This window comes from Trichomonas vaginalis, chromosome V (assembly GCF_026262505.1).
Source record: "Trichomonas vaginalis G3 chromosome V, whole genome shotgun sequence".
Lineage (NCBI taxonomy): Eukaryota > Parabasalia > Trichomonadida > Trichomonadidae > Trichomonas > Trichomonas vaginalis.
Genome location: NC_067207.1, coordinates 33,790,008 through 33,805,614, shown reverse-complemented (window position 1 = coordinate 33,805,614; position 15,607 = coordinate 33,790,008). Strand labels below are relative to the sequence as shown.

At 34.4% G+C, this 15,607-nt stretch overlaps 7 protein-coding genes and 2 pseudogenes across 9 annotated transcripts, besides 3 other annotated features; 8 read left to right on the top strand and 1 right to left on the bottom strand.

Annotated features, from left to right (window-relative positions):
- Window positions 1–5,048: part of a mobile genetic element that runs on past the window's edge.
- Window positions 501–1,062, bottom strand: TVAGG3_0452090 (annotated as a pseudogene). The gene has a single exon. A coding segment is annotated over exon 1 (562 nt).
- Window positions 3,748–4,188, top strand: TVAGG3_0452080 (uncharacterized protein; the record flags this gene model as incomplete). The annotated part of the gene is made up of 1 exon (XM_051234657.1): window positions 3,748–4,188. One exon carries the CDS (start codon window positions 3,748–3,750, stop codon window positions 4,186–4,188), a length of 441 nt encoding a protein of 146 aa, XP_051104387.1.
- Window positions 4,237–4,479, top strand: TVAGG3_0452070 (uncharacterized protein; the record flags this gene model as incomplete). The annotated part of the gene is made up of 1 exon (XM_001290529.1): window positions 4,237–4,479. The coding sequence occupies one exon, from the start codon at window positions 4,237–4,239 to the stop codon at window positions 4,477–4,479; it is 243 nt and encodes an 80-aa protein (XP_001290530.1).
- TVAGG3_0452060 (uncharacterized protein) lies at window positions 4,527–4,847 on the top strand (the record flags this gene model as incomplete). Its single annotated transcript, XM_001290528.1, has 1 exon — window positions 4,527–4,847. One exon carries the CDS (start codon window positions 4,527–4,529, stop codon window positions 4,845–4,847), a length of 321 nt encoding a protein of 106 aa, XP_001290529.1.
- Window positions 5,048–5,263: a mobile genetic element.
- Window positions 5,264–6,773: 1,510 nt separating this feature from the next.
- Window positions 6,774–15,607: part of a mobile genetic element that runs on past the window's edge.
- TVAGG3_0452030 (protein of unknown function, DUF4106 family) lies at window positions 7,750–9,264 on the top strand (the record flags this gene model as incomplete). Its single annotated transcript, XM_051234656.1, has 1 exon — window positions 7,750–9,264. A coding segment is annotated over one exon (1,515 nt), but the record flags the coding sequence as incomplete, so codon positions are not given.
- TVAGG3_0452020 (protein of unknown function, DUF4106 family) lies at window positions 9,493–10,488 on the top strand (the record flags this gene model as incomplete). The annotated part of the gene is made up of 1 exon (XM_051234655.1): window positions 9,493–10,488. A coding segment is annotated over one exon (996 nt), but the record flags the coding sequence as incomplete, so codon positions are not given.
- TVAGG3_0452010 lies at window positions 11,345–12,609 on the top strand (annotated as a pseudogene). The gene has a single exon. A coding segment is annotated over exon 1 (1,265 nt).
- TVAGG3_0452000 (protein of unknown function, DUF4106 family) lies at window positions 12,986–13,522 on the top strand (the record flags this gene model as incomplete). Its single annotated transcript, XM_051234654.1, has 1 exon — window positions 12,986–13,522. The coding sequence occupies one exon, from the start codon at window positions 12,986–12,988 to the stop codon at window positions 13,520–13,522; it is 537 nt and encodes a 178-aa protein (XP_051104384.1).
- Window positions 14,354–15,398, top strand: TVAGG3_0451990 (uncharacterized protein; the record flags this gene model as incomplete). The annotated part of the gene is made up of 1 exon (XM_051234653.1): window positions 14,354–15,398. A coding segment is annotated over one exon (1,045 nt), but the record flags the coding sequence as incomplete, so codon positions are not given.

The window sequence follows — 15,607 nt, the reverse complement described above, 5'->3', positions numbered from 1 at the left end:
AAAACATTAGGTCAGTTCCATTCTGACTTCGCAGAAATAACACCTGGAAAACAAAGTTTAGCATACAAGTCAATATTTTGTGGAAAGAAGACTTACATAGACTTACTCACGAATGATTTAAATGAAGTTGCATTTCATGCACGTTGTAAAGGTGTAAAACAAGACGTTCTTGCTTTAACAGCTAATGAAATGTTTCCTGAAGCTATACAATGCTATTACAATGAAGATAAGAACATTCACATACCTGTTGGAACATATGACAAAGACTCTGAGTTCAGTTTAATGAAACTTTACAAAGCACTTCATGATGGTCAAGAGATTGGATTTGACTTATGTAAGTCTTCTAGTCCTTGCTTTGAAGAGAAGTTTAACTTCTCAATAACGACTAAAACAAGCTTTATTCGTAAGTTGAAGTTCTGAGGTCATTTATTTTTGTCAGCAATGAGGTCATTCGTGATAAAAATAAGCCGCTAGCGGCAAGGCGAAGCCCATGTGGTCATTTACAATACTGCGATGGTAGAGTTTAAGAGTTGTGCTTCAATGTAGAGACAGTCCTTATGGTCTGGAGGTAAGAACACTGGGCAGTTATGGTCATGAGTGGAGAACATGTCTATCCAAAACTCACGATTGAAGCCAGTTAATTTATAGTATTTAGGGTTAGGAAGTGGTGAAGTTCTTGTATGACCAATGAACTCATTTTCAACTCCCTTACTTAAGTTTGAATATAATATAGCTTGCTTTCTATCCCAAATACCTGGAAATCTAATTTCGGAAAATTCATTTTTCCTCGGAAGCATTGCATCATAATTGAAAACATTCTTGAAATCATCACTTGGTTCAGAGATTTGAAATCTTATACGTAATGGATTTTTCTTCTCTTTAGCGACTTCATTGAATGGTGAAATATACAAACTGACAGTCATGTGTTCCATCTTCATTTTCATTAAATTCATAATGAAAGTCTATAAGTTGTGGCTGACTACCTTCTTCTTTCAGTTGTGCAAGAAACTCACGTAAAGGCTGTAAAGTTTGTACTTCAATGTTGAACTTTTTCTCGAACATCTCAATTAAATGAAATCATACATTGCAACAATGTTGTATCGTCTTTAAAGTATTTGTATATGTGAATGTTTTGGGCGCTTAAAGACTGTTCGTCATTTTCTATCTCGACTTGAAGTATAAAGTCAACCTTTCTGAAAGCACGTGTTATATACATAGATGTTATGCCAATGTACTTCTCTTCATTTATGTTCACAATCCAGTCTGTTGGAAACTTAAACGTTACTCTGTTCCCTTTTATTTTGACGTCAGGGTTTTCACTACTGAACGCAACAGTTAAAGGTATTTGTCTATACATTTAATTCGGATAAAAATAAACCATTTATCTTTCTTTGCTTCAGCTTCTTTAGCTTTTTGTTCTTCCTTTGCTTTTGCTTCTTCTCTAGCTTTCTTTCGCCAGCAAACGTGGGTTCTTTTGTCTTCCAGCAGCTAATGCAGCAAGTTGTTTTTCACTAAGTTTTTCTCTTTGGTCTCTCTGGCTTTTGTTCTTGTTTTTGTTCCTTCAGTTCGGATAAAATTTGCTCGCGAATTTCTTTCTTCAATGCTTCAACATCTATGACCCCTTGGTCTTGTCCATATGACTTGTCTGAGTCATTTGACTGCGGATAAAAATCTAACTTAAAACTTAACCGATGTAAAATGAGCTTGTCAAAATCAGAGCGAGAGTCTATTATATTAAATGACGCAAGAGGAATACAACATCCTTTCTATTACGTAAGTCAGAGTAAAGATGAAAATATACGTAAGAAAAAGAAAGTTCCATTAGCGAATGCAGAAAGCGACAACATTAAGGTGCATGGCACCGAGGGCGAAGCCCATATAAAACCTTCTGTTCAAACTGAGCCACCAAAAGAACCAGAAAAAAGAAGCCAGATGTCCTTTCAATAACGAACCAAGAGCTTATTGCAAAGTTCGTGAATTTACATTGAAAAACAAACGAGTCAAAGAACCCTGACCCACCAGTGAAAGAAGTTGAGCAAAAGAGAATGTACAGTTCATTGAAAATGTCAAGAAACAACTTCCACCACGAATGCCAAGAAGAAGAGTGAGAATAATGAAGTAAATAGATATTTTTATCTGAAGTAAATACATGCAGAACGAACAGCTAAACGAATTTACTCCAGCAGAGCATACTTCATCAGATTCGCTCATATTTCGATATCATAGACAATGCAGTTCAAATTGGTGACACTAATAGAAATATTCTGACGCAAAGATTCCATCACAACCTGGAACTGCTAAAGATAACACATGGGTAACATTCAATCTCTCACCTCCTGGTGAAAATATGTTGGACCTTTACAATACATTCATTACGTATAAAATGGAAGTCAATTTATTGCAGATAAAGAAATTGGTTCAGGTTCCAATAAACAAACCCACCAGGATTTTGGATTGGTTTCGATGACGCTTTCTATGCAGTTGCTGGATATCAAATCCTTGCAAATGGTCGTATCGTATATTCTCAAGACAACGCAAGAGAAGAAGCAATATAAATTCAAAACTCACAAACTACCGAACAAATAAAGAAAGTAGATGTTTCTCAAAGACTCGACATGAAGATGTATGGAGTCATTCGGGAACATGCAGAACAGGACAAATTGTTAGTGGTCCAATTTACAGCAGAAAATCATTTGATTTTAAGCTTCGTTTAAGAATTCCTGTTAGAAGATTCCTTCCATTAGAAGCTATTCGATTTATTCCAGCTTTTGCAGGAAACATTCAGCTTAAAGTAAAGTTCAGTAGCGACGCATTACAATGCACATCTATATCTGTAAATGATTCATTGCTTTCAATCCAACTCTTAAAGTTGCATTTGCTTCAGATTCAAATCCACCGACAAATAAATTTGTTCCATGGAATGAACCATTCACTATGATAACGAAGGCAGTAGAAGCTAGTGGAACAGTTACTATTACAACTGTAACCCAACTATTTCGAACAAAGATGGATTTTAATGAATGTTTCATTCATCCAAAGTCATTCTCTTTAGACCCTAACATTTATACAGAACTTGTAGAACATTATACAAACGAGGCTTTATGTTTTCCTGTTAAAGTTATGGATTGGATTCCTATGGACGGTTCATTCTCAAAGAATACAGATAGTTCAAGTGCAACATTTACAGCAGCTTATACGCCTATTAATGTTAAAAGTATTTGGCACTATTTAGAAAGAAAGACAACTATTATGTTAATTTTGAGAACCCTAAGTTTAAATATCTTCAGCTTTCCATGGGAGCTTATGGAAATATGCCTGCAGAACCTGAAAAATCATATGGACCTGTATTTTATGAAATGGTTGCGAACGCTTGCAATACAAAACAATGATATGATAGGATTTAATGAAGATGTTATGAGGTCATTGGTGGATGATGGTAGTGTGGAACATAAATGGGATAGCTATGACAACACACATTTCTTATGTGGTTTTCTAACAGAAGTGGACTTTTGCTTCCAGCAAGGTCAAACATCTACTGCTCCAATAAACATACAAATTGTCTGTTAAAGGACCTATTGAACTAGCAACTGAAAATGTACCAAAGCCACTTATTGGATTTATGAGGATTGTTGCTTTGCCATTCAGGTGCGTGCTAATGGCATCCCCATAATAAGATTAGATGACTATAACTTAGCTACGGACGACAGTGAGGAATAAAGGATGAACGTTTATTTTTAAAGCTTATAAATGAGTTCTTCATCAAGCTCTCGTGAACCTTCACCATCTATGAAACAAACTTTACCAAACGATTATGGAGCACCTATTGAATATTTCTTACGAGCTGCACAATGGCAAAGAGCAGTCTCACCAAGGTTAGGTGTTCCACCAGCTCCTGTCAAAAATAGCATTTGGTCAAGTCCTTATATAAGATATGGTCTCCCACTAGGTTTGCTAGCTACAGCAGGAGCAGTTATGATGTTGAAAAGAAATAAAGCAAATGTTGTAAATAATACTGAAGTAGCTGAAGTTAAACAAACTCCAACACCTTCACAAGCAAAACCTTCAATGACTCCTGAACCTATGGAAGTACAAACTCCTGTTCAAAAGTCAACTCCTAAACCGACTCCAACATTTAAACCAGAACCTACTCCTCAAATAAATCGTAAAACTCCTGCGTTTCCTTACTGAAAAAATAACGTTATTTTTATTTAATATTAAAAATTTTATTTGATTGAAATGACGACTAAAGTCACTGAAGCAATGAAACAAAAGTTTTTGGTAGATTACATTAAATCAGGAACTATTCCAGAAGGTTTTTACATTCATACTATGAAGGATGGTAGAGTTCAGTTTAGAAAGATAAAACAACCATTAGATAGAGAAGGTATATTAAGGAAGATTAAACTTCATGAGGACAACATTACTGAACTTAAGAAGAAGTTAGAAGAGTTGGAGAAAGCAGACGACAGTGAGGAATAAAATATTTCATTAGTTTTATTTTTACTGAAAATTTTTATTTGGATGTAATGACGAAAACTATTGAGATAACAAACTACAACGGTCATGAGTTCAAGAATTTGTTCTTCGTTCCTCGTGAAAATACATTCTATCAGATACGAGGGAGAAAGGGTAAAGTTAGTTTGAGCGTTTATGACTACAAGCATAATGGAAAGTTTATACAAGCATATGATACAAACGGTAAGCGTGTTTCATTAGCTTTGTCAAAACTTACAGGTATAAACTATGACAGTGATTTTGACCTATATGAAGAAGAAAGTGAGTCAGAAGATTATGAGCTGTTATATGAAGCACAGCAATGGGAGGAGTTGCAATACTTTTGTAAGTGAGAACGTTTATTTTTACATTAGTGAAGTCGTTTGTGAAAACATTAGTGAGGTGAAGTGGTTGGTGGCTGTGTAAATATTTAAGGTTAAGTTAGTGTTGTCGTTTGTGTTGTAAAATATACGTTAACGGTTTCGTAAAGTGTCAAATTCATATATGGTAAGGAGGCGCGCAGTGCTGCCGTACCCATGATATGTATACTAACTGTTAGAAATTAATGAATTTTGTTATAATTCTCCAGATTATATTTTAGAACATTTCGAAGAATTTTTGGAGGATTTCAAAGAAAAGAATAATTTAATAGACTAAAAATTTATTATTTTTATTTATTGTGAAATTTAAATTGTCACTTTTTAAGTGTTACCCCCTATTGAAAGTATCACTTTTTGGGTGTCACTTTTTCGGAAATTCTTATATACTCGGAAGCTGCATGATGGAGTGAGGAAGCATCTTGATGAAGAGAGGAAGCGTAAGAACCGATAACATTTACAAAATATGAAATTTATTTTGTAAATTTTCCAAAAGCCTTAGTACCAATGTAATATAAATGCTCCAAAAATACCATCCCTCCTTCCAAAAGCGTAAGAACCGATAACATTTACAAAATATTAAATTTATTTTGTAAATTTTCCAAGAGCCTTAGTACCAATGTAATAGAAATGCTCCAAAAATACCATCCCTCCTTCCAAAAGCGTAAGAACCGATAACATTTACAAAATATTAAATTTATTTTGTAAATTTTCCAAGAGCCTTAGTACCAATGTAATATAAATGCACTAAAAACCCAACTGCCAATAGCATGTATTCAAAAAATGCAATTCAATACAAATTTGATTGCATTTTTTGAGATGGAAGTGTATCTGAATTCACAATTGTAATCCACGAATACACTTCCATCTCATTGATAAGAGGCTAATGTTTTTCTCATTAATAAGGCGCTGTTGGCCTCTATCCATAGCCGAAGTGATATTAACGTATGTTAACGTACAAAGTAAAAACATGTTTTTTCTTTTTAAAATCATTTAGTAATTAATAATATTTAGCACTCATAGTAAAAACATTAAAATTTATAAGAATCGTTATGAAGAAAAATTGAGAACTTATGATTTTTATTTAAGAAAATGATTAAATAATATATAAATAACCATATAAACAACATTTTAGATTCCTCTGAAAAGGGTATCTCAAATTGGTCTATGACCAATTGAATGGTTCGCCGGTTATTCAAGGTACGGTAATTTTATCTCTCAGAATTTCTACTTTTGTATGGATTATTTCAAAAACAACTAATTTAATAAATATGTTTAATTATGATTGTCATGATCAAATTATTGTTTTACAAAATTACATTTGGACAATATTCTGAAGAAATTCAATATTTTTCTGAGACTCAATTGATTATTTCATGTTCGACCAAAATGATATCTGATTCTTCATATGATTTCTAATAATATTCGTCCGCTAAATTTTTTACTTTTGTGAACCTATGACAAAAACTGTTATTGGCCCATCACCCAAAACTCACATTGTTAAACCAGTAACTTTTGCATAGCAGTCATTTACTCTAATTTTTACCGCATTACCGTCAAAATTTCAATATTTACATTTTTATTTATCCCGAAGTCTGAAAATCTCTCACATATAAAGTGGATAACTTTCATATTTTGAATCTTATTATCCATTAATTACATACTCAATTGATAATACCTGTAAATCTTCTTTCAATGTAATCGAAATCATAAAAAATCTTTTTTGGTCAGTGCAAGTTTGAATATGTATGAGTATAGCACTAATTGTGCTATGTGGTTCTTATAAGGTTATTGATTTTGTCAAATCTAACTTGACATCAACTTCAAAGTGGAGTTTTTGAATTTAATAGATCAATTGCATAATAACATTGATTTTTCATACCGTACAAAAAAAAAAAAAAAAAAAAAAAAAAAAAAAAAAAAAAAAAAAAAGGTAGTGGGGCTTCCAGGGGCTGCGCCCCTTCTAGCCCCGAAGATGTTTAGTATAAATGAAGTTTTTATTCGGAAAATTGTTAGTCTTCTTGGTCGAAAACATTATATAATGTTTCACTTTTCACAAATTATATATGTTTTCATGTTTTGTCAAGACTTCTTCTTCGTAAATGTTTTGTCAAGACTTCTTCGTAAATGTTTTGTCATGATTTCATCGTAAATGTTTTGTCAAGACTTCTTCGTAAATGTTTTGTCAAGACTTCTTCGTAAATGTTTTGTCAAACATGAACGTAAATGTTTTGTCAAGACTTCTTCGTAAAATCAGACAAAAATAATGTTTAGGTGAAGAGGTGAGATTTCACCTGTTTTTTCACCTAATTTTTCACCCTCTTGAATTTTCATGAATTTTACACCAAAAATAATGTTTAGGTGAAGAGGTGAGATTTCACCTGTTTTTTCACCTAATTTTTCACCCTCTTGAATTTTCATGAATTTTACACCAAAAATAATGTTTAGGTGAAGAGGTGAGATTTCACCTGTTTTTTCACCTAATTTTTCACCCTCTTGAATTTTCATGAAATTTACACCAAAAATATACTACTAGGGTCATTTACGAAGAAATCTCAACAAAGTCTTTACGATGAAATCTTGACAAAACATAGACAAGAAAGTTCATGAGAAATTAGATGAAGAAGTCTTAACAAAGTCTTTACGAAGAAATTCATGAAAATTCATGAGGTGAAAAAAGAGGTGAAAAAAGAGGTGAAATCTCACCTCTTCACCTAAAATATATTTTTGGGTCATTTACACTCATTTACGAAGAAATCTCAACAAAGTCTTTACGAAGAAGTCATAACAAAGTCTTTACGAAGAAGTCACAATAAAGTCTTTACGAAGAAGTCACAATAAAACGTCTGTCAAAAGCCGCTTTTTAACTTCACTTAAAATGCCACGTAAGCTACGTAAGAATATACGTAAGAGGAAGAGAGCATTGAAACATCCAATAGTAAAACTGACACCACAACAACAGTTGCAACAACAAATGCTGAATGACCCCACTATGTTGCAACAAATGTCAAGCAATCCTATGCTTTTAAACCGAGTTGTTGGTGCACAGAGTGGAGGTTTAAGAGCGGCACTTTTAGCGAAAATGGCAGGCTATGGTGGAGCTGCAGACGGAACAGCCTATAACCCTCAAAGTCAAATGAATTTGAGTTCACTCAAAAATCAAATATCAGATGTCAAAAAGTCAAACATAGACATACAGAAACAAATAAGTGAAAACGAAAAGAAACTAGAATATGACAGACACACAAAGAAACTCAATGAGTTAAACGTAGAGAAAAAGAAGAAAGAAGAACAACTGAAAGAACTAAGTACAGAGGAATATGCGAAAAAAGTGTCAGAAAAAGCAACAGAAGTAGCAAAAATGGAACAAGATGTCATAAATTTGAAAAACCATACTACTCAATATAAAATACTGAAAGATGAAGAGATAAAACAAAAAGCCCTGAAGACATATATGGATAGCGATGAGTATAAAAAAGAAGTTGAAGCAAATGTAAAGGCAGAAAAACTTTTACAGTTGCAAAACCAAACCGTACAGTATGAAAACTTAGCACAAGAAAGTAAAAATAACGACGCGGCTATGCAAAAGGCAATGAAAAGCGCAGAATATATAAAAGCTAACAATGACTGGTTAGATGCCCAAGCCAACGCTAAAGCAGCCCAACTCATAGGGTCAATAAGGACAAAAATACAAGCGGATGAAGACAGTTCAAATGAAGCTTTAATGAATGCTGACTTTAAGAATGCCTTCGAAGCTCTTCATAGTAAGGTGAAACAAGTGAACGACTTCTCATCTGGAAAGAAACTGAAGTCTGAAGGTTTCGACAACGAGTTAAGAGAAGTAGCACAAAATATGACGAAAATAACAGATGCAGCAACGAGACAGGCAGTTCAAAGTGCCTATGACGCCGTTAGAGCAACTGTTGTGGAAAGTCAAGAAAAAGAGTTACAACAGACCAAAACAGACCTAGTAAATGCTTTCTTAAGAACGAAAAGTCAGGTAGGACATTACGCTGCAGATGGAACATATGTGCCAGCTGGTGGAACTTATATACCACCAAACCCTCCAAGAGAAGCACCTGCACCAGGACTACCTAAAACATTTACATCGTCACATGGACACAGACACAGGCATGCACCACAACAACAACCAACACAACAACCAGCACAACAACCAACAGTTCAAAATCCAGCACAACAACCACCTCCACAACCAGCACAACAACCAACAGTTCAAAACCCTGCACAACAACAACCACAAACAGAACAAGGACATAAAAGAAGTAGAGAACAAGGAAACCAAGAATTCTTAAAAATGCTTAAAGAAGAGTGTGGTTTCCCAGATACTGTTGACTTTAGTGACAGATATAAAGAAGCTATTGGAAAGTTCAAGGATGGAAATACTGACCCGAACCTATTTAGCTTTATGGCTCAGCACCAAAACGGATATAATCTCAAACCTGGAAAATACAAGCTCGCTAAGGGATATGATTTAATAGCATATCATCCAAATGACATGGATGAATTTACTCCGAGATATTTGATGTCAGAGCTAAATGACAATTCAACTTTCGTCATGAAACGCGTAAAAAATAGAGACGGAACGAAAGAACAAAAGCTTATGAATGCGGATGACGTAGATAGGGAAATTGTTGAAAACGGTCTCGGAATATATGAAATGCCAGCAGATGAGGTACAAGAAACTCCACAGGAAGAAGTTCAGATACAACCAGACATGGAAGAAATAGTTCAGCAACAACAGCTAGAAGAGCCTGAAGGAAACGAACAAGTCCTTCCTTTGGAAACTAACTTCACAGAACTAGATGAAGATTTGGAACAGCCGAAAAATCTTGACCCTCAACAAGAGTATGCGGAGAATATGGAATATTTCCAAGAGTCTAAAAAAAATTCGGCTGACATAGTAGAAGAATATCGAAAAATGTTTGCCGACATACAAAAGACTCCAACATCAGATGAAAATATCCAGCATAGAATGGAAGAACTGAAAAAAAATGTACACAAATACAACAACCCTTTTTACTTACGAGCATTTAACGTTCAATCTTCGGATGAACTCGGTGAAAATAAAAGGTTAAATTTCAAGAAAACATATAGAAATGAAACATTGTTTAAAGTTCATTCAGAACCTAACCAAGATGGAAACAAACCTACTTTTGTTTCTGCAGACGATGGAACTACAATGAGATGGGGTCATAAAGCTAACCCAGATAGGTGGTTCATAAACTTACAACCACAATTCCAAGAAGTTGTAGACGCAATGGAAGTCAATGGTGAACCAGATATAGCTGGTATTTTCAGCGCGGCTTTAATGCCATTGAAAGATATGAAACATGCAGATATTTTGGACCAGTATGAAATGAACATGGCTGATGGAAATATAACACCTGACGTTCTAAAACATTTATCTCAAAGAACTACACAGAACCATAGAGATGGTATATTTGGTGAAGAGTTTAGAAAGAAAGTTAGGGAGGGCGAAGGAAGAGAACCTATTGTACATGACCTTGCAAACGAAAGTTTACAAAATGTCATAAAAACTTACTTTGCAGACAATGAAATGAGAAGGGATGAATATTTAAGAAAACTCAAATGGACAGTACCAAATGAAATGTTAGTATTGAAAAACATGTTCCTTGACAAAATAAAACCAACTACAGAAATAAACGACGCAAGACTGAAAGATTGGGTAAAAGCTTTCCCATTCACAAAAGATATAGTTGGTAACATGGAAAGAAAACCAGAATGGCTACAAAACATATATTTGGAAACGAGCTTATTCCATATGGACAAGCTCTGTTTGAAGAGCTTGAACCAGAAACTCAGGAAAGAGTCATGCAAACAATACGCAAAGACTCAAATACAGACTATGACAAACTCTTTCTAGGATATAGGTTACCTGAGATGGGCGACCAGAGCCAAAAGGCAAAAAGGACATGGGAAATTTGCAACATACTAGATGAACATAATGCAAAGATGCAACAACTTCAAGCAGAGGGCAATGAAGGAAAAAGAAGAGTTAAAAACTCAGTCAGGAAGAAAGTAAAGCTTGGTCCACGTGGGTTCTATTATGACATATAAATCCAACTATTCTATATTTTTACTCATATGAAATGTACGCCGCTCAGAATATAACGCCAACAGTTTTGGATGCTATGAATGGAAATGTTTCCGAATGGTATAACGAATGCGACAATGCCATTAGAAGGTCAGAAATAGTTCCTGGAACTTACGAATATACAACTGCTGTTTCTTATGGAAACGTAGGTGAGTTTGGAGAAGGTTCTTCAACAACAGTAGATATTGCATGCGACAGGTTTCATATAATTTCTATTGACAACTCTTTCTTATACGTGGAACAAGACATTGAAATAAAACCTTCTGCCAAGTTGTCTGACAAGAAAGGTTGCAATGGAATTTTCTATGTCGGATACCAATATGCTCCAGAAGTTTTCATGGGATATAAGATATATTCTAACTCTGACTTAGTTCAAACAGTAACATGGGCAAACTATGAATGGTTCGCTTTGAGAAACTCAGTACAACCACAAGCTAGAGAACAAACAGACCAGTATGCCACCATTGAGAAAATAAGAAGACTTGACCCTAACGTTCCAGGAGTTTATGTTAACCTTTCTGGACAAACTGCAGCAGCAGTAACCAAAGTAAAACTGAAACTTAGAGTTCCTTTGTCATCTTTCCTCATCTTCAGGTTTTTAAGATACTTGCCAAACTGGGCAGGAAAAATTTCTATCGAACTTACTCCAAGCAAAAATAACTTAGTCATTGCACCAACACAAGACCCATTCACTCTTACAGAAGTAGTGGGAACAAATAAAATGTCATTCGCCGACTTTTGCAAAAACAAAGTTGACTTAGACTTTGGTTTCTCAAACCTCAACACTGAAGTAAACTATTATTTCAATGCTGCTGGAGATGCTTGGGACCCAGTTAAGTTCACATGCGAAAAGTTTGAATGCAAGAGAATAGAAAGCAGACTTGCAGTCTATATGTTGGACCCAGATATTTCAAATGCTTTAGCTGCCAAATATATTGCAGTTCCACTTATGTTCCCTATACACCAAATATCTGTCAAAGACTTTGCAGGTGAAGTTGGAAACCAAAGTGCTGACCCAGGTGCAAGAACAGATATTGCTTTAACAACTGCAATGAAACATGCAGATACTATGTTTGTACTGTTCAGACGAACTATAAATGACTATTCTTGTTTCTACAACCCTGGTATTAAATATCATATAAACATAGATGGCAAATATTATCCAAGAGAAGAATATTCTACAGTTGAGGATATGAGGTCATACAACTTGACATTAGATGCTATGAACTTTAACAACAACTTCACAACAACCATTAACCCTGAAATGCAAAGTTCTATTATGCCATATGTGAAAGTATGGACTCATACAGGAGGTCAAAAACTCAATATACAAATGGAGACCGTTCAAACTTTTGGCTTGGCATTCCATTTGCTGACTCAGAAGACTTTATGGGTGGTATTTCAACTGTTGGTACAGTTCAAATACAATATACTGGTGACAGAGACGGTCCAGATGAATTGAAAGCAAAGAAGTTTACAAAACCAATAGCACTTTTCACGGAAGATGCTCTTTTGAAGATTCGTTCGATGAAACCTGCTGGGGCTCCTCAGATTGGTATAACGACAGCTTCCATCGAGCAGATTTTGGCAGCAGGTCAGTAAGTTGTTCTTGAACTGACTTCTCTCCGTCAAATATTGACAGTACGCCAGTTTTGATATAATATTGTATTAAAAACTTACCTTTAGAAATATCTGTAAGTTTTGTTGTTATATTTTTGTCAACGTCAAGAACTTTCACCATCTCGGTTATACCAACTTTCTTTGCTTTATGAAAATATTTTGGTTCAGCAAAGACTGCTATTCTATAACATTTTCCATTGTTTGTATAAAGAACTACTCTGTCAATGAACTTGTATTGTTTGTGTGTGTAAACTTTGTTCTGCTTCAATTCGAAGAGATACTCAAATACGTCCATCTTTTTATTCTAAGTAAAATGTCATTTCCGAAAAATAGAAGCGTGAGTGTTTCAAAAGGTTTAATGGCGGTGGCAGATGTGAAGTTAAATTCACCAACTCAAACAAACAGTCAAAGTGTTGTTGTCAATGTCAAAGAAAGAGATGTTGAAGTGGGGAAACCATACGAGGACGAAGATGGTATAACAATTGTTCCTGTAAAAGAACAACCAACATATCCTGAAGTTAGCAGAGAGTTAAGTTCTGTTGCAGATATTCGAAATGACTACCAACAACTTAAAGACAAACTTAAAACTCAGGAGAAGATTTGTCAAGCTTTGGGTATAATGTTAAACTTGGTTGAGCACAACCCTGTAAAAGTGAACTCATATGTCATTGCACCTCGTGAAGTTTTGAAAGAACTATTGAAACTTTTGACAGAGGCAGACGATATAAACATCAAAGAAATAGAACCCGACATTGCTTGCTGTGGTGTTTCATATAATGTCATTGACAAGATATACGTTATGAAAGGAGGTGAAACGTTGAACTTAAAATATAGTTTCCCAGACGTCATAAAAATATTTGACGACCACAACATTTCATTAAAATTTATTTGCTAAGTAAATGGCAGAAGACATAGTGGTTTATACTATTACGACTAAAAACCCTGAGTCATATAATTCTATAACAACAAACTTACAAAGTCCTCAAGGACGATATTGTAAACTAACTCCTTAAACACGATGACGACTAAAGCCTGTTTTGCTCTTTTGACACCAGAAGACTTTGTTGTTGTGAATGGTAAAAAATACTCCTTTGAAGATACTTACTCAGATATACCACCAACAGGTTTTGTTGACTTATTTAATACTTTAAGGACGAGTGTAACATGTGCTGCAACTAGAGCAGGTTTCATTATGTTTGGATGTCCGACTGAGTTTACTATAAACAATATGAGCTATAATACAAAACTTATTTCTGGTTTTTACTACCAACAGTTTCCTATAACAGGAAAAGGTGTCATACAAGGAATGTCTATTCCATTGACTTTAAGTACACCTATTTTATATATTGTTTCAAACTTAGGTTCAAAGTGCTATTCGAATGTCGACAGAAACTACTATGACCAAAAGATACTTATGCGTATAAATAACACATTCTCTGCTGGTTTGCCTATTGTTCATTCGAATGCAGAGTTTTCAGCTTTAGTGAACTCAAACACTTTAGCAAACATAAACTTAACCTTAGTTGACGCAAACTTTGTTCCTGTAAAACTTTTATGTCCTATGTATTTGTCAATGACGGCAGAAAGTTTCGAATTGGAAGATGCAACTGGTGAAAGTATTGTATTACAAGAACAACTTCAACAACAAATAGCTCAAGAACAACAAATGCAACAAATGCAACAACAAAGTCAAGAATAAAAAAAAATTTTTTTTATTTTTATAAAAATGTACAGAATAGATGTTTCAGATTTTTATGACTTCCAAACATTCAGAAATATGTGTCCATTTCGAGACTATAACAAAGCAGTCGAGAATTTGAAACGTTTAGTCATTTATGTAGACTCTGCCCCAGAATGTTATGTCATGAAAGAATGGGATGTTGTCTTTAACAAACCAAGAGCAACAATAGTTTCAGAACAAGAATGTAGACAGAAACTTAAGAAAATAAAAGTCGTACAGGTTGGTATGAAGATGTTAGATGCTTGGGATATCTTATTGTCAAAACTTGAAGATTTTTCAGTTCGAGGTATAAAGTTCTATACACCTTCTCCAAACTTCTATTCTATCTTCACTGGATATAAATACGAACAAGTAGAATGGAAAGAAAATGTTATAGAAGCTTGGTTAGACCATGTCAAAGAAATTATATGCAATGGAAACGAAAGAGTCTATGAGTATATCTTATGTTGGTTTGCAAACATCTTACAACATCCAAGTGCTAAAAATGAAACTGCTCTCATTATAATTGGAAAACAAGGAACTGGTAAGAACACTTTCTTTACAGATATCTTATGCAAACTGTTAGAGGGCTATTCGAACCCTAATATGACAAACTTAGAAAACATCTGCGGTAAATTTAACTCTTCAATAGAGAATATGAAACTTATAGTTTGCAATGAACTTCAAAGTATAGATACAACAAAAGTTTTGAACTCAGATGCTTTGAAGAGTCTTATAACAGACAAAGTTGGAGTTGTTGAAAGAAAATATAAAGACCAAAGAGTTTGTGAAAATGTTGCAAACTTCGTCATGGTTTCAAACAATGTTGTTCCGATGAAGTTAGAAAGTTCTGACAGAAGATATGTAGTTGTCAGAACGTCAGATTCTCATATGCAAGATACAGAATATTTTGACGACTTAGCAGAAACTTTGACATCTGACTTTTACAACCACTTGTTCTCATATTTTATGACATTAGATATTTCAAAGTTCAATCCAAGACAAATTCCATATACCGAAGAGAGACAAACATTGTTAGAAGCAAACAAGAGTGTATATGAACTGTTTATAGATGAAACCGACTTTGAGTGTTTAGATGAAAGGTCATTGTACGATTCGTATAAACAATATTGTCAAGAATATGGTTATATGGCAGCTTCTAAACGTACATTCTTGGCAAATGTCAAAAGTCTTTTAGATGTTCAGAATGGCGTATATACAAAGAAAAATTTTTCTGAGTAAATTTTAAAAAAATATTTT